A 21,443-nucleotide genomic window follows, 5' to 3' on the forward strand; every position below is an offset into this window, starting at 1 on the left:
TATAAGTACTTCTTCTGCTTTGTTACCAAACAGGTGGTCCTGGTTTAAGGGAGCATCCAGCAATTTAGCTTTAACATGATCTGGCAAAGATTGCTCCTTAAGCCAAGCATGCCTTCTAAGTACAGACCCAGTGACAGCAGCCCTGCAAGATGCCTCTAGTGAATCAAAACCACATTGCAAAGTATGTTTTCCAACTTGTTCAGCAGAATGTATTAAATCCTATAAATCCTTATTTTCAGCACAATCAGGAATCAACATCATTTTCTGTTTAAGCAATCCAATAATATGCTGCTGATACTTTAACATATGAAACTGGCAGTTTAAGACCCTAATGGCCAAGGTTGCAGAATCGTATACCTTCTTACCCCATCTATCCAGCGCCCTGGAATCTCTATCAGAGGGGGTAGGATTTTTGGCAGTAGTAGCCTTAATGCCCTTGGGTCCCTGTGAAATGGTCTCAGGATCCGCAGTAGGATTTTTAAAGAGGAACTTGTGAGAGCCAGGAACCCTGTAATATCTATCTGGTTTTCTGGGAGCAGGAGGTAAGGAGTCAGGGGCCAAACTAGATTCTGAAAAGGCATCATCAACAATGTTCAGTACAGGGGGATGGCTAAAGGCCTGTGTTGGGGCAGGAGTAAGACATCCCTAAGCCTCTTTTTAGAATCAGATTAATCCTGGCTTTCCCAGCGAAAATGCTCCCTAAGAGTATGCAAGGTTTCACCAAAAGAGAAATCCTCTGGAGGGGAAGCAGAGGGAATAGAGTCCTCTGCATCAGAATCCTCATAGGTAGATAAGGGTAAATCCTGGTCATCAGAGGAAACAGAAATGTCAGAATCCTGATCTGAAGAATCATAAGCAAAATCAGACCTAGGTCTCTTAGAGGGGGAAGGTTGGCTTCCCTTGATTAAAGTAATAAGGTCTTCAGCCATTCTTATCATTTGCTTTTTAGGCATAGAGGCCTAACCATGCGGTCTGGGCATCGGATTTCTAGGCATGGATTGAGTTTTAGGCCTTGAAGAAGAAGATGGCGTTGGTTTAATATGCAAGTCAGTAGGCCTGAATACACCCTCAGAAGCTGGTGCCTGCACAGCGGCTCTGGACCCATCCAAGGTAGAGACATCAGCAGGTTCCACAGTTGAAGCATCTCGTGGCATACCGGACTCTGAATGGGTCTCAGTAGAGGCCTTAGAATCTGAAGTAGCGGGTATCAGGGGCTGCGAAAGCACCTCACTGAGTACCGGCGAACAGGCGACTAGCTTAAGAGAAGCATCATCGGCAGCTTTGGACCTAGGCGGCCTGTCTCTGTCTTTATCTTTGCATTTTTTCAGAATGTCGGTAGTCAGGTGGCTTACCGAAGCCACATCTGGGTAATTGAACCGAGTACCAAAATATTTGGAAGCGTAAATATACCGATGACGAATAGTTCGTTGTTTAAATAAGGCATAAAACTGACAGCGAGGTACATTTTGGGAAGTCTCTGGCCTAGGCAAGAAATACAGTATGAATGAAAATTTTTATGAGGTATTTTGCTTTCCACAAGAAATACAATCATTGACTTTTACTGACTTCGGTTTAGAGCAAGAAAAAGTTTCCCCAATGGGGTACTTAACTTTAGTTGAAGACTTCGGTTCTGAAACTCGAAAATGAAAATTTCAGGAGTCGGACGACCGGCACTTGCAAACTGCTTCTGCTTCAGACACTGCACGGTAAGAAAGACTGGTGTAATGGAGTCGGCTGCATGCTTTATACCCCTGACTACCTGATGTCATGGAAGATGAGACAGCAACTGACGCAGGACCCAAGACTTTGATAATCAGGCCGACTGAGGGCTACTGCAAGCAGATAACCCAAATGTGATGACTGCAGCAGTGAAACATGAAGAATATCTGAAATACTGTAAGAGAAATAGTTGGATATACCCTAGTAGTAGCATTCTTAATGTTTCAATGGCCTCTCAACTAAGTAAGGTTTCAGGGACACTAATTCATTCAGGCCATAGCCTCTATCTGCCTGCAATCTAATTATCCATCTAACCTCACATGTAGTTCGTATAATTTCCTAATCTAGCCTCTCTAGTGGTCATTTCAACAGTTATAAACCTAAACTTATGTCTGGTGCCATATTCAAGTTCATAGGTTCATAGGTAGGCACTAGGCTATCGGCCCTGGGGCCTATACAAGCCCAGCCAAAAAGGTACCCTGGCTTTTGCCACCCAAGAAAATTATTTTCCTGTGCCACTGTCAAGCAGAACCACAGAGGTGATCCCCGGGGTGAATTTCTTATTTCCCATCCAGTCATCAAGATTTTTCTTGAAGAGTGCTAATGAGGAGCTTTGTTTGATATAGATAGGTAGTTTATTCCAGAGTATGGGAAGTCTCTGGGACAGAAATCTATCCCTCCGGCAAGTTCTGTTTACTGTGATGACAAGGTTTAGGTCCCTAGAGCATGTAGCTCGGACAGATTGGGATTCCTTTAAGTGGAGCATGTCCAACAGCTCTGGGTTTGACATAGCATTGTATGTTAGGCAGAGATCACCTCTGAGTAGGCGATATGCGACGGAGTAAAGCTGGAGTTTTTTGAGACAGTCTGCGTAGGGCATCTGTTTGAGGCTGGTAATTCTCTTTGTGAGGTATTTCTGTGGCCTTTCCAGTTGTTGTAGATGTCTTGTGAGGTACATACCAAAAGGGCGCTGTACTCTATAATGGGTCTAATGAGTGATGAGTAGAGGGGAACAATTACCTCTTTTTTCCTGGATGAGAAACCTTTTGTGATGAGGTGTGCCACATAGAAGGATTTCCTGACCACTGTGGTGATGTGAGTATCAAAGGAGAGACTACTGTCCACCTGTGTCCCAAGGTCTCTTATCACACTTTCAGTGTTAAGTATACTACCACCTATGTTGTAGTTCATGGGTACAGAGTTTTTACCAAAAGGGATGACAATGCACTTTTTGGCATTGAGCTTGAGGCCATGGCTTTGACATCAGGCATCTGTCTCAGTGTGGCCCTTTTGAGGATGTCCACATCGTTAGGAGTTTTGAATTATGGCTCCTAGTTTGCATTCATCTGTGAACTTCTTTAGCCAAAGACCTACTGTGTTAACCTGTACTTCAGAGAAGTAGATATCAAACAGGAGAAGACCCAGGACTGAACCCTGTGGTACTCCACTTGTCACTGGTCTGAAGTCGGATTTGGAGTCTGCTCCTTTCACAGTGTGGGTTCTGTCAGTGAGCCAATTGGCAACCCATCTTGTGACATAGGGATTTATACCTAGTTTAGTGAGTTTATCTATAATTCCAGAGTGGGGGATGGTGTTGAAAGCCTTGGCAAGATCTAGATAGGCTGTGTGAACCACCTTACCCTTGTCTACGGCTTTGGTGGCTGCTTCAAAGAAGTCTATCAGGTTTAGGAGACATGATCTGCCTTTTACAAACCCGAACTGGGTGGGGTCCAGAGTTTGGAGATTACCAATGTCTTTGTTTATAAGTTCCATGATGATATGTTCCATGGCCTTGCAGACCAGGCTCATCAGGCTAATGAGGTGGTAGTTCCCAGGGTCCATGGTGGCTTCCCCCTTGTGGAGTGGGATAACTGTTGCTGTGTGCCATTCAGCAGGCACAAAGCCTGAGGTGAGGCTATGACTGAACATGGTACTTAGGTGGGGTGCCAGTTTGTTCTGTAGTTCATGTAGAACGCAGCCTGGGATGTTGTCTGGTCCCATGGATGCTGTCTTCTTGGCTTTGGAGAGTGTGTTTTTTACCTGTGCAGCCATGATTACAGGAACTTTGCATTCTTCTGGTATAGAGATGGGCTCTTTAGGGGGGTGAGAGGGGAGTAAAGTTAGCTCTGAACCTATCTGCCAGGATGTTGGCAATATCAGTTGGGTCTGTATATTTAGTGCCATTGTGCTGTAACTCAGAGCAGATCTGAGTGTTGCCATTGAGATTCTGGACATAGCTATAGAATGCTTTGTGGTTGTCTTTAGAATCAGTGGCGATTTTGTTTTCGTAACTAGCTTTGGAGGATTTTATCAGGGATCGCAGCTTCTTACTGAGGCTGACCAGGGAGCTCCTCCACTCGTGAGACTTTACTCTCTTTTGCAACAGTTTCTTTCTTCTGTTGTACAGTTTGTTTATGGCAGGGGACCACCAGATTGGCTTCCTTTTTTTGGAGGATAGCATCTTGGTTCTGTTTGGGATAGCATGATCCATGCACTCATGTAAGTGCTTATAAAGTGCAATTGTGTAGGATTCAGTAGTCGTAACTGTGTTGTCCATCTGCATGGGTGTCATGAAGTTCACCACTTCTGTCTTAAGAAGCATGAAGTTGGCTTTGGAGAAATTTTTTACATTTTTAATGGGGGTGGGGGCAAGATGTGGATATCTAGTGTAATCAGCTTATGGTCGGATCGGACCAATGAGGCGTTGTCTTCAGGTGTGGAATACCGGTCACTCATGTTGGTAATGACTAGATCTAGGATATTGTTGCCCCTGGTGTTGGTTTGGATAAGTTGATCCAGGGCATTGGAGTTTATGAATTCCAGAAAGCGTTGAGCAAAGGAGTTGGCACATGAGTAGTTTTCCCAGTTAATGGTGGGTTAGTTGAAATCACGCATTATTAGGGTGTTTGGTTGATCCCTAATATTTTCCAGTACATCAAGAAAAGAGGAGTGGGAATCCTGGGGCATGGTGAGTGATCTGTAGCAAGCTACAATTTGGATTGCCGTTTTGCCCAGAGTTAGTTGCACTTGGATAACCTCGGCTGCATTATGCTGAGCAACTAGCCTGGAGGTATGGATATACTTAATGAATATGGACACACCTCCGCCTTTGGTGTTCCGGTCCAGGTTACATGGCCGAAAAGTATGGTATGAGTTATAGCCTGATAGTGCAGAGGTGCTCTCTGGAGCCTTGAACCAGGTCTCAGTCACTGCACAGATATCAATGTTCTCTATTTTAAGGAGTGCCTCGAGTGAGTGCATTTTGAGATTTAGACTTCTAGCATTGAGTAGCATCAACCTCAGTTTTTGCTTGCCTGTTCCTGTTACGGTGGTGAATTTGTCATTTGAACCTTGCCTAAAAAAGGCACTATAGGGGTGGCAAGAACCTTAGCCAGTATCCGGAATCCCAGGGTTGAAAGGTGCAGGCCATCTCTGGCAAAGCATCGTGGTCTGTCGACCATGTCATCCCAGGCAGACAGATACTAGATCCCTTTAGAATGGCACCAGAAGCTTAGCCAATTTTTGAAGTTAATCATTTTGTCCTTGTACTGCGGCATCATTCTGGGTGATGGCAGAATGCTACTCAGGGCTAGGGTCATACCTGCCTGGGCTACAAGATCGGAGAGCTCTTCCATGTCTCTTTTCATGTAGTCCAGGGAGGTATGTCTCAGGTCGTTCACACCAACATGGACAATGGCAGAGTCATATTTGTACTTGTTGTGGAGTGACCCGAGTGCGTGGGTTATGTGGTGGATCCTGGCACCCGACAGGCAACTGACAGTAACCTTCTCCTTGTTTAGCCTGGTGAGTGGGACATCAGTGTGCCTGACTATAGAGTCACCTATGACTAGTGTGTTGGGTATGTTGTTTTGCCTTATTGGCTGTGGTTGAGTGGCACACTGAGTCTGCAGGCTATGTGTCATTTGGATTGTGTTGGGGGGTGGAGGTTGCTTGCATGTCTGCTTTGGAGGTCTCTGTTGTTTGAGCAGATTATTATTGAGAGCCTCCGTGAATGTTTTTGTGTTTCTATTTGTGGATTTTGGTGTTGTAGATTTAGTGAGACTATGTGATGAGTGTGGTGTGGTGCAAGTGTTTACCTTCTCCTCCTGACTGTCAAATTCAGTCTTGATTGGAGAGAGCTTTACCTCCAGTTTGGCTACATAAGTGCCTGCCTAGCTAGGGCATTCCCCTCATCTTCTTTACTGATCGCCTAAATATGCTCTCTAACCCTTTCTCTGAGTGTCCTATTTGTTTTGCCAATATAAAAACATGGGCACTCTGTACATCTGGCTAGGTAGACTAGGTCCCTAGATCTACAATCTGCATAGTGATTAAACACAAACACCCTCCCCGTAGTTGGATGTATAAACTTATTGTCATTCAACATATATGAATAGAAATTACAGCTTCTACATCCAAAAGTACCGTTCCTTACTGATTCTATTCCTTTCTTCTTGTTATTCTCATAGCAGAGTAATCTCTTAAGAGATTTGTTATTTTTATAAGAATAACTCGGTTTAGTACCCACTATCTTCTTTATCTTCTCATCAACTAATAGAATCTCCCAGTTCATTTTAATAATCTCACCAACTGCTCTATTGTCTGTGGAATAGGGTATAGCAAGTCTACAGGTATTATCTGCCCTACTAGAAATATGATCATATTTCTCACAATTGGTGTCCATACTAGTTAGTCTAGATACTTGCAACCCCTGTCCTCGTATAATGTTGTTGAGGGGGGGGGGGGTGCATACTAGTACGGTGTAGAAAAGTGTTTCTTCTGCATTCTTTCCTAAAGATATCAGAGTGTAGCCTATTGCCTACCTTGAACACTGTTACATCAAGGAAATCAGTCTTATCTCTACTCCATTTACCCACAAACTTGGCAATTGTCAGAAAGCACTTAGCACTCTAAATGGAGATTTATGCCAAAGGGGTTATAAGAAGAGTGAATATGGGAAATTGAATGATGTTATGTTTATAGATAGGAAACAGAAAGGTAGATCGTACATTGAAAGAAGAAAAGAATATGATCATATTTCTAGTAGGGTATATAATACCTGCTGACTTGCTATACCCTATTCCACAGACAATAGAGCAGTTGGTGAGATTATTAAAAGGAACTGAGAGATTCTATTAGTTGATGAGAAGATTAAGAAGATAGTGGGTACTAAACCGAGTTATTCTTATAAAAATAACAAATCTCTTAAGAGATTACTCTGCTATGAGAATAACAAGAAGAAAGGAATAGAATCAGTAAGGAAGGGTACTTTTGGATGTAGAAGCTGTAATTTCTATTCATATATGTTGAATGACAATAAGTTTATACATCCAACTACGGGGAGGGTGTTTGTGTTTAATCACTATGCAGATTGTAGATCTAGGGACCTAGTCTACTTAGCCAGATATATAGAGTGCCCATGTTTTTATATTGGCAAAACCAATAGGACACTCAGAGAAAGGGTTAAAGAGCATATTTATGCGATCAGTAAAGAAGACAAGGGGAATGCCCTAGCTAGGCATACACTTGAATATGGCACCAGACATAAGTTTAGGTTTATAGCTGTTGAAATGACTACTAGAGAGGCTAGATTAGGAAATTATAAGAACTACATGGATAAATGTGAAGCCAGATGGATAATTAGATTGCAGGCAGACAGAGGATATGTGAATGAATTAGTGTCCCTGAAACCTTACTTAGCTGAGAAGCCATTGAAAACACTAAGAATGCTACTACTAGGGTATATCCAACTATTTCTCTTATAGTATTTTATCTTTTTTGTGATGTACTGCCAATATTATTTACTTTGAGATGTATCCCAGTTGTTTTAAAGGATAGGACATTGATGCTTACTGTTCTTTGAATTTTAGCCTGATAAGTGAGTGTTAGGTATTTACTTTAGGAATTTTGGAATACATTTTTATGGTGTATATGACTGCCATCTTTTGGTATACTCTGGTATTACAACTGTGAGAAGGCTGATGTCAACAATTTTATATGCGAGAAAATAAAAAATGTATGACTGGTGTTTGCTGCTGTCACTTTTCTGTATGGTTATATAGTTATTGATAAAAAATGGAAGTGAGAATTAATGTTTTGTTTTATTTTATTTTATTTTTATGTGTAATTTCAGGCCTTTTATCTTTGTATAAAGATTTTCCTATGCTAGTTGATGTATGGAGTCTCTGACTTCAGATTATATTATCAGCAGATGAATTTTAATTGTTGAAGACAATTGATTGGTTGCTATGAAACAATGTGGGTGAGGCAACCCTTTTTATTGAGATTTCTGTAGTGTTTGCATTGTCTGAAGAAGTGCCAGGAGGCATGAAAGTGCTCATTAGTTTGTACCTGAATAAAAGTTTTATCTTTTATTTAATATCTTAAATAACCTAAAGGAAATGTGTCAAAAGACATCACTTCCTGGTAAAGCGCTAAAAACTTTTAACTAAAGAGCTTATCAGTCAAACAATCAAATACATATAACAGGATACAAATAAGCGACTATGATATCTAGTTTAATTAAAATCTCTAAATTAATTAAATATAAAACAATTGAAATATAAAAAATAAATAAAATTCCTAACCCAATACAATCTAACCGTGAGAGTCAACCTCAGGTCATACCTTATACTAAAAAAATGCAATAATATCTTGCCTTGAAAAGACGATGTTAATATTATTATATAGAAGTATAACCTATATATATAAATGTACCTAACTTTAATAAAATAACAAATTTACCTAGAATAACTTCTCATTTTGAGAACTGCTGAAATATTGCAGTTCTCATTTAAGCCAGGGTTATTGAAGGCATCAAGTTTTATTTGCCATTCAAGTTCGCGTAATTCTAACATGAGTGAAAATGGACCTCCTCTAATACTAATAGGGAGATGGTCTATACCCATAAATAAAAACTTATGATTTGGGTGACTATAAATATGCTTAGCAAGGGCGTTTTCCAATTTGTTATTCCTAATGGCGTAAATATGCTGATATATACGCTGGTGGAACTTCCGATCCGTCTTGCCAATATAGAATGCTGGACAGCATTCACAAAAGGCAACATAAATGACGGATCTAGTATCGCAATTAATTTTGTGATTAATAAAGTATCTTCTCTCCTTAACATAAAAGGATTGCCCAACTTTTATAAAATTACACCAATTACAAGCCCCACATGTTAAACAACCTTTACGTCTATGAAATTGGTCTACAGTCAATTTGCTTTGTAACAATTCTTTCAAGTTTTTACCTTTTCTGAAAACTACTCTTGGGGATGACCCCAACTTTTCGAAAAGGAATAAATCGTTACTGATGAAGTGCCAGTTTTTAGAAATGACATCACATATATATCTAGAATCACAACTATAAGTAGTGATAAAACAAGTAGGAAACTTCACTTTATTATGTGTCACTGTTGATGATGGATCAGGAGACTGAATTTCCTGTATGGAATCAGTTAATGATGTAATACGAATATCTGAATTAATAATTTCTAAATTATTTTTAAATTCATCTAGTAAAGGTTTATAGAAACCAGTGGAACGTTTAAACTCTATTTCTAAGATAGTTTCATCAATGAGAGTATCTGGATAACCTCTATTGAGGAATTGATTTCTCAGGAAATTACATTCCTATTGGAAAGATTGGGTCGTATTACACATACGGACAGTTCTTACTAGCTGACCTTTCACTATTGCTCGCTTCTGTTTGAAGGGATGAGAGCTAGTATAATGGAGCAAGGAATTACAATAGGTAGATTTACAGAATACAGAAGATAAGTATTTTCCACCTATTGTGTCCTTAATTAATTTCACGTCTAAATAGTCAATTGCCTCAGTAGAGAAGTGATGAGTGAATCTAAGAAAACTTGTTGTTTGGTTCATATGAGATATTAAAGTTTCCGCTTCCAACGAGTCGCCATGGAATAGAATAAAGATGTCATCTAGATAACGTGTATACAAGCGAAGCTGGTTCTTAAATGATGGGTTTGTGAGAATAAATTTATTTTCCCAATAGGCCATAAAGAGGTTAGCGACGCTTGCACCACACGGAGAGCCCATGGCTACTCCTTGTTTCTGAAGATAGTATTGATTATTGAAAATGAAAAAATTAGAACTCAGAACTATATCTAATAGTTCTGTGACTATCTGAATTTCATTTTCAATAGCATCTAGGTCGTGTAACATTAACTCTATCCATTCAATAGCTTCCTGATGTGGGATGGAAGTATATAAATCCACTACATCAATAGTAAGGAAATTGTTGGAATTATCAAATGTGATGTTATTAATGTTACTTAAAAACGACCAAGAATCTTTGCACACAGCTGGAACATTCTTAATATATTTAGTCAAAATATGATCTATAAGGCTGGCACAAGGGTGTGCCATAGACAGTCTTCCATCTACCAGAGCTCTCATTGGGGGATTCCCAAGGTCCTTATGGATCTTGGGAATTCCAAACATGACAGGGACTTTAGGAAAAGAAATATCCAAGAAGTTATACAAATCAAGGTCGATCTTCCCAGCAAGGAACATATCTCTCAAATACCCTCTAATTCTTTTGAAAGTCATATTCATTTCATTAAGAGAGGACGGGCTGTAAGCTGGTGAATCTAATACTGCTAACATTTTATCAATATACATGTTGTTATCTAAGATAACAAGCCCTCCTCCCTTATCTGGTTTAACAACTCGAACTGGTAATAAATTAAGATCTAATAAAGCTCTCCTTTGTTCTTTAGTTACATTCGAATTAGAGGAAGACATATTAGACACAAGGTCATTCTTAATGTGTCTAAAATCGACCTCACATACAGTTTCAAAGATACGTAATCCAACATGTAATGGCGGATTAAAAGTACTAGGTAGTCTTAAAACAGGTCTAGCAATATGAGTATCGTTACTGTATATCAAGTCTAAATTTAGTTTCCTAACGTAACATTTCAGATCAATAATGGTTTTAGTTAAATCGAAATGAACACTAGGAATAAAAGTGTTCCCTCGAGACAATAGTTCAATAAGTTCGGGTTGTAAGAACACACTTGAGAAGTTATAAATTTTAAAATCACCCTTGGAGTTTGTCTGAATGATGGGAAATTCATGAGAACTACTCTGGATGTCACCAGTGGTGTCAAACAAGACATTCTCATCGATTAAAAATGAAGAATTCAGTTGTTGCGAGCCTTGTTCCTGGTCTGGTAAGTGCGTGGGGGTAATTGGCCTAAAAAAATATTATTCCGATTGTTACTATTCCTTTGGTGATCAGCATTATTACCATTTCTATTTTTGTTAGCATTATTCCCTTTTGTCCTGTTACTACGTCTCACCCCTTCATAATTAGAAGAAATATCCCCTTCATGGTTATCAATGGGGACAATGGGTGGATCAAGTTCACCAGTACCAAATGTATCTAAACTGTCCAGTCCAGACGTGGTCTCACGTGTAACAGGTTTTTGTAATTTAGGATAGGCTTGGTGCTGTTGGTAGGCAGTTCTATCTCTTAATAACTTTTTGTTTTATTTTGCTTAAGTTTGACCATTAGCCCATCAATGCTGTTAAAAATTCGATTATAGTCAAACTTATATCTTAGAAAGTCAGCATCAAGTTTAATTATGTCATCCAAACAGTTAATTTCTTCTGTGACCTTAGTAATATTTAGAGAATAATGTTTAATTAGTAGATCAAGTAGTTGTGAGCCTTGTCACTCAAATAAGGCCATAAGATCTGTGAAGAACGCAGAATCTTGTATAAGACCTGAGGGTGCAAAAGCACTCCGCAAGCCCTTAGGAACAATACATTCATTAAGGCATTGTTGAAAATAGGAGACTTCTAGTTGTAACTTCTTAAGCTTTAAAAGCTTACTGTCCAGTTTCTTTAAATTATCAATAATAGTGTTAACTGTAATGACCTGTTCATGCATACCCGTAGCCGGTCGTTCCGCACTGGGGGCTCCAGAAAAGGTGAAAGCTTCCAGGTTACTAATCCATTCAGAAATGGTAGGAACGCCAATAAGCCTCGGGTCGGTGTTAGAATCACAGTGAGCAGCATCAGTGTTTAACCTAGATAAATTCGTTGTTGAAACGTTAGGTTGAGCATTAGGAATGGAACTCCCACTAGAAGACGTTGGTGGAAAAGTAATAGCCAGAGCTGAATTATTACCACCATGACGCTCCTCAGGGGGATTGTTTGACTCAGCTCGGTTAATGTTCCTGTTCTCAATAGCATCAATACGCGAATGTAATAAGTCCATCCTTTGCGAAAGCAAAAGAAGGAGGGCACCCATATCAACATCGTCTTTTCAAGGCAAGATATTATTGCATTTTTTAGTATAAGGTATGACCTGAGGTTGACTCTCACGGTTAGATTGTATTGGGTTAGGAATTTTTTTTATTTTTTATATTTCAATTGTTTTATATTTAATTAATTTAGAGATTTTAATTAAACTAGATATCATGGTCGCTTATTTGTATCCTGTTATATGTATTTGATTGTTTGACTGATAAGCTCTTTAGTTAAAAGTTTTTAGCGCTTTACCAGGAAGTGATGTCTTTTGACACATTTCCTTTAGGTTATTTAAAATGTTTCTCTTGGCGCTTTTATTTGTATGTGATTTTCTGAAGAAGCTGCTTTACTTTGTTAGCAGCGAAAACGCTCTTTATTTGAAAATAAACCTGCGTTCAAGTTTTATTGCCGTTGTTGTTTTGGGTACTTATTGGACTGCTTTCAGCTGAATCCTTGGATTTCGTTTTTGTTGGTTGTTTCTCCGTGCTCCAGTTTTTTATTTAATATCGAGAGAGCCGTGTTTGTTTGCTCCCAATTTGGACTTTTGTTACTGAGGTTTCCCATTACCTCCAAGATTGTAGAATTAATATGTTTAGGATGTGAGGTACGTGGTGCAGGAAGAATGGGAGGGGGAGGGGGGGTGCATAGGCATATGCAACTTTTTCATATGATTACTGTTTGAGGTCAGACTCTCTGATGATTTACTAATTTGCTAAGGTTGAATTATATTCAATCAGCTGTAAAATAGAAACAAGTCGTTTTTGACCTTTTGATGAGAGCATACCTTCAGGCTTAGAGCACTAATTCAGATATTGTCGACTGTAGCAATATGTAATATTAAAACTAGTTGATTACTTTTGAATGACATTTCTACTAAACAGTTATAAATACTGTCAGAAAAGACACAAATATTTTAAATGGTAACGGTAAAAAAAAAAAAGAGGAAAAGAAAGAAAGAAACCTGACATGGACTGAAAATCGGTATAGTATGTAAAAAATCTGTAGAGATGGTTAGTTTACAAATATTTTGCAAATGTCTGCCTCATGCTCCTCCTAATCTGCTTCTCAGTTTTAATCTAGTAGTTTTTATTCATTATTAGCCATTCGGTTAAAATATTGCATTTCATATTTCCCTTTCTTCAGAGCTGTTGGTTTTTAGTTTGATAATTTACACTATTATTTAATTTATGCTGCAGGTTTTGGAAGATCACAAGAAAAATATGTCTTCAAAAAATACAATGAAAGTGAAGTATAATATTTCTGCCTGACAGGATATTTAACATTCATTGCTGGTAGCTCTGTTCCCAGGAATATCCAATGTTGGTGCATTATGTGTCTGTGAAGTGTTCCAAAGCACTTTCTACTTTTAGGGGGTAGCTTAGGATAGACTGCAAATTTTAAGCTTCCCACAAATGTACTTGTCTCTAGTAGGATTTTACAACAGAACAAGAATGAGTCAACTTACCAATTTTGCCCACAGAGTATGTTTTACCAAGCCCTTGTGTCTGATCTTTGGTGACCCATTTCTTGAAAAGCTGTTTAAAAAGAGCAGACTCGGCACCATCGTTCACTACCTCAACATTAGTTGTGGCAGGGTAACCCTTGGCTTTGATAAATCCCTATAAAGGAAGAAAATGTATTCATTAGATTTTCATCAACTAAGAATAATAAGTCTATGACATGAATAATGGGTAACTAAATCTGGTCTTATCTAACAAAAACATAATTAACTAATCTGGTATTATTTAACAAAACATAGGTAACTAAATCTGGTATTATCTAACAAAAACATGGTTAAATAATCTGGTATTATTTAACAAAAACATGTGTAATCAACTCTGGTATTATCTAACAAAAACATGGCTGGCTAAGTCTGGTATTATTTAACAAAAACATGGGTAACTAACTCTCTCTTTACCAAAGACTGGCCTAGACAGTCAAGTGAAGAAGGCAAACACTTGCGCCGCACCACACTCATCACATAGTCCCTCAAAACCTACACCACCAAAACACACACACACAGAACCACAAAACACACACCTACATTCGCGGAGGCTGTCAGTACTAATCTGCCCAAACAACAGAGACCTCCAAAGCAGAAATGCAAGCAACCTCCACCCCCAAACACAACCCAAATGACACATAGCCCACATACTCAGTGTGCCACTCAACTACAGCCCATAAGGCATAACGTACCCAACACTCTAGTCATAGGTGACTCTATTGTCAGGCACACTGATGTTCCACTCACCAGGCTAAACAAGGAAAAAGTTACTGTCGGCTGCCTGTCAGGTGCCAGGATCCACCACATAACGCACGCACTCAGGTCACTCCACAGCAAGTACAAATATGACTCTGTCATTGTCCATGTTGGTGTGAATGACCTGAGATGTACCTCCCTGGACTACATGAAAAGAGACATGGCAGAGCTCTCTGATCTTGTAGCCCAGGCCGGTATGACCCTAGCCCTGAGTAGCATCCTGCCATCACCCAGAATGACACCACAGTACAAGGACAAAATGATTGATTTTAACAATTGGCTAAGCCTCTGGTGTCATTCTAAGGGAATCCAGTATCTGCCTGCTTGGGATGACATGATCGACAGACCATGCTGCTTTGCCAGAGATGGCCTGCACCTGTCGCCCTTGGGATTACGGATACTGGCAAAGGCTCTTGCCACCACTATAGTGCCTTTTTTAGGCAAGGTTCAAATGACAAATTCATCACCGTAACAGGTACAAGCAAGCAAAATCTGAGGGTAATGCTATCTATGCTAGAAGTCTAAACCTTAAAATGTACTCACTCGAGGCACTCCTTAAAATGGAGAACATTGACATCTGTGCAGTGACAGAGATCTGGTTCAAAGCTCCAGAGAGCACCCCTGCATTACCAGGCTATAATTCATACCACACCTTTCGGCCACCAAACCTGGACCAAAACACTAAAGGTGGAGGCGTGTCCATATTCATTAAGGATATCCACACCTCCAAGCAAGTTGCTCAGCATAATGCATCCGAGATTATCCAAGTTCAACTAACTCTGGGCAAAACTGCATTCCAGATTGTAGCTTGCTACAGACCCCCCACCATGCCACAGGATTCCCACTCCTCTTTTCTTGATACACTGAAAAATATTAAGGTACAACCCAACACTCTAATAATGGGTGATTTCAACTACCCTACCATTAACTGGGAAAACTACTCATGTACCAACTCTTTTGCTCAACATTTTCTGGAAATCATCAATTCCAAGGCTTTGGATCAACTTATCCACACCCCCACCAGAGGCAGCAATATCCTAGACCTGGTCATCACCAACATGGGTGACCGGAGTTCCACACCAGAGGTCAGCTCCTCGTTGGTCAGATCCGATCACAAGCTAATCACCCTAGACATCCACATCCTGCTCCCACCCCCCCATTAGGAAAACAACAGTAAAACATTTCTCCAAAGCCAACTTCACGCTTCTTAAGACAGAAGTGGCAAACTTCATGATACCCATGCAGATGGATAATAGAGGTACGACTGCTGAATCCTACACAAATGCACTTTATAAGCACTTACACGAGTGCATGGACCATGCATAACCTAACAGAACCAAGATGCTATCCTCCAAAAATAGGAAGCCAATCTGGTGGTCTTCTGCCATAAACAAACTCTACAACAGAAGAAAGAAACTGTTGCAAAAAAGAGTAAAATCCCACGATTGGAGGAACTCCCTGGTCAGCCTCAGTAAGAAGCTGAGATCCCTCATAAAAGCATCCAAAGCTAGTTATAAAAACAAAATTGCCACTAATTCTAAAGACAACCACAAAGCATTCTATAGCTATGTCAAAAATCTCAATGGCAACACTCAGATCTGCTCTGAGTTGCAGCACAATGACACTAAATATACAGAACCAACTGATATTGCCAACATCCTGGCAGATAGGTTCAGTGCTAACTTTACCCCCCTCTCACCCCCTAAAGGGCCCATCTTTATACCGGAAGAATGCAAAGTTTCTGTAATCACGGCTGCACAGGTAAAAACTTCACTCTCCAAAGCCAAGAACACAGCATCCATGGGACCTGACAACATCCCAGGCTGCCTTCTACATGAACTAAAGAATGAACTGGCACCCCACCTAAGTACCATGTTCAATCATAGCCTCACCTCAGGCTTTGTGCCCATTGAATGGCGCAACGTGACAGTTATCTCACTCCACAAAGGGGGGGGGGCCACAACAGACCCCGGGAACTACCGCCCCATTAGCCTGATGAGCCTTGTCTGCAAGGTCATGGAACGTATCATCATGGAACTCATAAACAAAGCCATTGGAGATCTCCAAACCCTAGACCCCACACAGTTTGGATTTGTAAAAGCCAGATCATGTCTCCTAAACCTGATAGACTTCTTTGAAGTAGTCACCAAAGCCATAGATGAGGGTAAGGGTTTGTAAAAGCCAGATCATGTCTCCTAAACCTGATAGACTTAAGGTGGTTCACACAGCCTATCTAGATCTCGCCAAGGTGTTCAACACCACCCCCACTCTGGAATTATAGATAAACTCACTAAACTAGGTATAAATCCCTATGTCACAAGATGGGTTGCCAACTGGCTTACTGAAAGAACCCACACTGTGAAAGTAGCAGACTCCAAATCAGACTTCAGACCAGTGACAAGTGGAGTACCACAGGGTTCAGTCCTGGGCCCTTTCCTGTTTGGTATCTACTTCAGGCTAACACAGAAGGTCTTTGGCTAACTAAATTCACAGATGACTGCAAACTAGGATCCATAACTGAAACTCCTAATGATGTGGACATCCTACAAAAGGGCCTCACTGAGACAGATGCCTGGTGTCAAAGACATGGTCTCAAGCTCAATGCCACAAAGTGCATTGCCGTCCCCTTTGGTAAAAATTCTGTACCCATGAACTACCACATAGGTGATAGTCTACTTAACACTGAAAGTGTGATAAGAGACCTTGGGACGCAGGTGGACAGTAGTCTCTCCTTTGATAATCACATCGCCAAAGTGGTCAGGAAATCCTTCTACATGGCACACCTCATCACAAAAGGTTTCTCATTCAGAAAAAAAGAGGTCATTGTTCCCCTCTACTCATCACTCATTAGACCCATTATAGAGTACAATGCCCCTTTTGGTATGTACCTCACAAGACATCTACAACAACTGGAAAGGCCACAGAAATACCTCACAAAGTGGATTACTGGCCTCAAACAGATGCCTTACGCAGACCGTCTCAAAAACTCCAGCTTTACTCCGTCGCATATCGCCTACTCAGAGGCGATCTCTGCCTAACATACAAAGCTATGTCAAACCCAGAGCTGTTGGACATGCTCCACTTAAAGAAATCTCAATCCCTCTGAGCTACACGCTCTAGGGACCTAAACCTTGTCACCACAATAAACAGAACATGCTGGAGGGATAGATTCCTGTCCCAGAGACTTTCCATACTCTGGAACAGACTACCTATCTATGTCAAACAGAGCTCCTCATTAGCACTCTTCAAAAAATCTTGATGATTGGATGGGTAATAGGAAATTCACCCTGGGGATCACTTCTGTGGTTCTGCTTGACAGGGGCACAGGAAAATAATTTTCTTGGGTGGCGAAAGCCAGGGAACATTTTTGGCTAGGGTTGTATGGGCTCTAGGGCCAATAGCCTAGTACCTACCTATGAACCTATGGTATTATCTTACAAAAACATGGTTAACTAAGTCTGGTACTATTTAACAAAAAAATGGGTAACTAACTCTGATATTATCTAACTAAAACATGGTTAACTAAGTCTAGTATTATTTAACAAGAACATGGGTAACTAACTCTGGTATTATCTTACAAAAACATGGTTAACTAATCTGGTATTATTTAACAAAAACATAGGTAACTAAATCTGGTATTATCTAACAAAAACATGGTTAAATCATCTGGTATTATTTAACAAAAATGTATGTAACTAACTCTGGTATTATCTAAAAAAATTGTACTATTTAACAAAAAATGGGTAACTAACTCTGGTATTATCTAACTAAAACATGGTTAACTAAGTCTGGTATTATTTAATAAGAACATGGGTAACTAACTCTGGTATTATCTAACAAAACATGGGTAAATAACTCTGGTATTATTTAACAAAAACATGGTTGACTAAGACCAGTATTATCTAACAAAAACATGGTTAATTAAGACTAGTATTACTTAAACTGCTTTGACTAATGTCCTCAACAAAATGATTTTGAATGTCATGCTTAGACTCTACATCCTGAAACTGTTCTATTTAACATGATTACCTGACTAGCCATGGGGAAGCAGTATAATATCATATGTTATATGCCACAATGTGAAAGGGGTATCTGAAATGAAGTGCAGGTCTGCTAAATCAGAGTAAGGAAGACCCAAAGACTCAGGCTTTATCACAGCATTTTTCAAAGTTGTACAAAGGACTTGTAAGACACTGTCCATGGCTTCAGAATCTGATTAAACTCTCAAAAGACTCTTAGAGCTACAGCACACAAAAAGTACAACACTGGAAAGCAGCACAGGCAACCTGGGTGGAAATAAAATATTTTTATTGATTAAGTGCTTTCGTCTGTTTATAACATTAGACTTCTTCAGAATCTAAAACCATGTATTCCACACACAATTTAAATATCCTTAACAAAAATCACATGATCACCTAAAACCAATCACATTGCACATCTACTGTTATAGTAAGATTAACTTGCACAGCTGTACTCTGTTCATCATATTGATCACTGCTGCATCACCTTAGCTATATGGGTAGATTACCTTAACTAACTACATTTGGGAGGTGGAAAAAGAGACTAGCCCAAAAGAATATTTCTAGCAAAGCTTTATCTGGACATACAGAAGGAATCAAGCTTATCATGCCTTGTACAAATACATACAGGGGACCAATTAACAGCTTCTAGAATACGTCTAGAATTTAACCCTTTCCAAAAAGCCACAAATGAAGCCAAGGCCCTTGTACAGTGGGCCTTGACTCTGCCTGGAATAATTTTGTTAATGTGAATATCCATCCATTCATACATGACCTTTTTCCCATTTTTGCACATGTAGGTGCCACTTCAACAGTGACATTTACCTAGAGCCAAGGTTCACACCACTGGGTGGATAGCCCTTCTGGGGCTATTTTTCCATACCACACACTCATACTTACATTCACACCTATGACCAGTTTAGAGGGTCCAATCCGCCTACTGCATGTCATTGAAATGAGGGAGGAAACTGGAGCACCTGGAGGAAGTTCATGTGAACACAGTGAGTATATGCAAACTTTACACAGAAGGCACCCCAGGTGAGAAATGAACCAGATATCCTTTTGCTGTAAGGTGATAAAGCTGTCTGCTGCACCATGGTGCTCCCCTATGGTGAGCACAATAAAGGTAACAGTCTTAGACAACCATTTAGAAATAGTCTGTTTTGACACAGGCTGACCTTTCTTCTTACCTTTATAAGAAGTGAACAATTGATCTGAAGATCTGAAAGATTTGGTTCTGCCAGGATAGTACCTGAGCTGTCTTTGGACATCCATGGTATGGATTATCCTTTCTCCCTCATTTTTGAGATCAAGAAAAAAAATAGGAAGATGGATAGCTTGGTTTAAAGAAATCTCAGATGCCACTTTAGGCATAAAAGAAGGATTAGTTCCCAAAGAAACCCTGTCCCTATGGAAAATGGGATAGGGTCAACTCACCATAAGAGCTTGCAACTCATACCATTCTTGCAGAGGTCAGAGCAATCAGTAAAGCTGTTTTCCACGTTAAGAACCTCAAGTCATCCAGATTCACTGGCTCCCAAGGAGGGGCCACTGGTTTTCTTGGAGGCCTCTTATGCAAAACCTCTTTCAAGAACATTTTGACATGAGACCACATTGAAAGAAAAGGATTCATGGGCAGGCATGCCAAAATTGCAGGTAAATAAACCTTAACAAAGGAATAAGAAAGGCCACAGGATAGTAACTGGGCTTATATTAGAAGAATGAAATGATGAAAGAGTGAATGCTTTTTCATCAACATGTAAAACCTGAAGTCTGAAAACAGCGAAGTTACGGAACAGCAATTTTTTTCCAAGGGAAAAAAATCGCTGTTCCAAAAAAATATATATATAAGGACAAAATAAAAAGGGGGGCTTTGTCCCCCACACCACCCCTACTTAAGTATACCAACTCCAAGATCACACCACAGTGGAGAAAACAGCAAAGTCCCAAGAACGGCCCAGTGAATTGTTTCTCCTGGGAAAAAAATTGCTCTTCCGTAACTTCGCTGTTTTCAGACTTCGGGTTTTATGCTCTTTCGTCGCTTTGCTCTTCTAATATAGACCCTAGTAACTCACATAAATATTGTAGAACCAGTGAATCACTAGCTCTGAATGGGTGCTGGTTATGTTGTTGGCACCAGCTAGACTCACATAAATATTGTAGAACCAGTGAATCACTAGCTCTGAATGGGTGCTGGTTATGTTGTTGGCACCAGCTAGACTCACATAAATATTGTACAACCAGTGAATCACTAGCTCTGAATGGGTGCTGGTTATGTTGTTGGCACCAGCTAGACTCACATAAATATTGTACAACCAGTGAATCACTAGCTCTGAATGGGTGCTGGTTATGTTGTTGGCACCAGCTAGACTCACATAAATATTGTAGAACCAGTGAATCACTAGCTCTGAATGGGTGCTGGTTATGTTGTTGGCACCAGCTAGACTCACATAAATATTGTACAACCAGTGAATCACTAGCTCTGAATGGGTGCTGGTTATGTTGTTGGCACCAGCTAGACTCACATAAATATTGTACAACCAGTGAATCACTAGCTCTGAATGGGTGCTGGTTATGTTGTTGGCACCAGCTAGACTCACATAAATATTGTACAACCAGTGAATCACTAGCTCTGAATGGGTGCTGGTTATGTTGTTGGCACCAGCTAGACTCACATAAATATTGTACAACCAGTGAATCACTAGCTCTGAATGGGTGCTGGTTATGTTGTTGGCACCAGCTAGACTCACATAAATATTGTACAACCAGTGAATCACTAGCTCTGAATGGGTGCTGGTTATGTTGTTGGCACCAGCTAGACTCACATAAATATTGTACAACCAGTGAATCACTAGCTCTGAATGGGTGCTGGTTATGTTGTTGGCACCAGCTAGACTCACATAAATATTGTAGAACCAGTGAATCACTAGCTCTGAATGGGTGCTGGTTATGTTGTTGGCACCAGCTAGACTCACATAAATATTGTACAACCAGTGAATCACTAGCTCTGAATGGGTGCTGGTTATGTTGTTGGCACCAGCTAGACTCACATAAATATTGTAGAACCAGTGAATCACTAGCTCTGAATGGGTGCTGGTTATGTTGTTGGCACCAGCTAGACTCACATAAATATTGTACAACCAGTGAATCACTAGC

At 40.1% G+C, this 21,443-nt stretch overlaps 1 protein-coding gene across 2 annotated transcripts in view; it reads right to left on the reverse strand.

Moving 5' to 3' along the window:
* Positions 1-21,443, reverse strand: part of LOC122811508 (advillin-like) — a 731,661-nt gene that overhangs the window by 159,958 nt on the left and 550,260 nt on the right. For both annotated transcript variants that reach the window (XM_044083391.1, XM_044083390.1), the window contains exon 10: positions 13,474-13,627. In XM_044083391.1, the coding sequence (XP_043939326.1) occupies positions 13,474-13,627 (154 nt within the window). The remainder of the gene's footprint in view (positions 1-13,473; positions 13,628-21,443) is intronic.

The sequence above is a fragment of the Protopterus annectens genome, chromosome 9.part0 (assembly GCF_019279795.1).
Source record: "Protopterus annectens isolate FY-2018-M chromosome 9.part0, PAN1.0, whole genome shotgun sequence".
Classification (NCBI taxonomy): Eukaryota; Metazoa; Chordata; order Ceratodontiformes; family Protopteridae; genus Protopterus; species Protopterus annectens.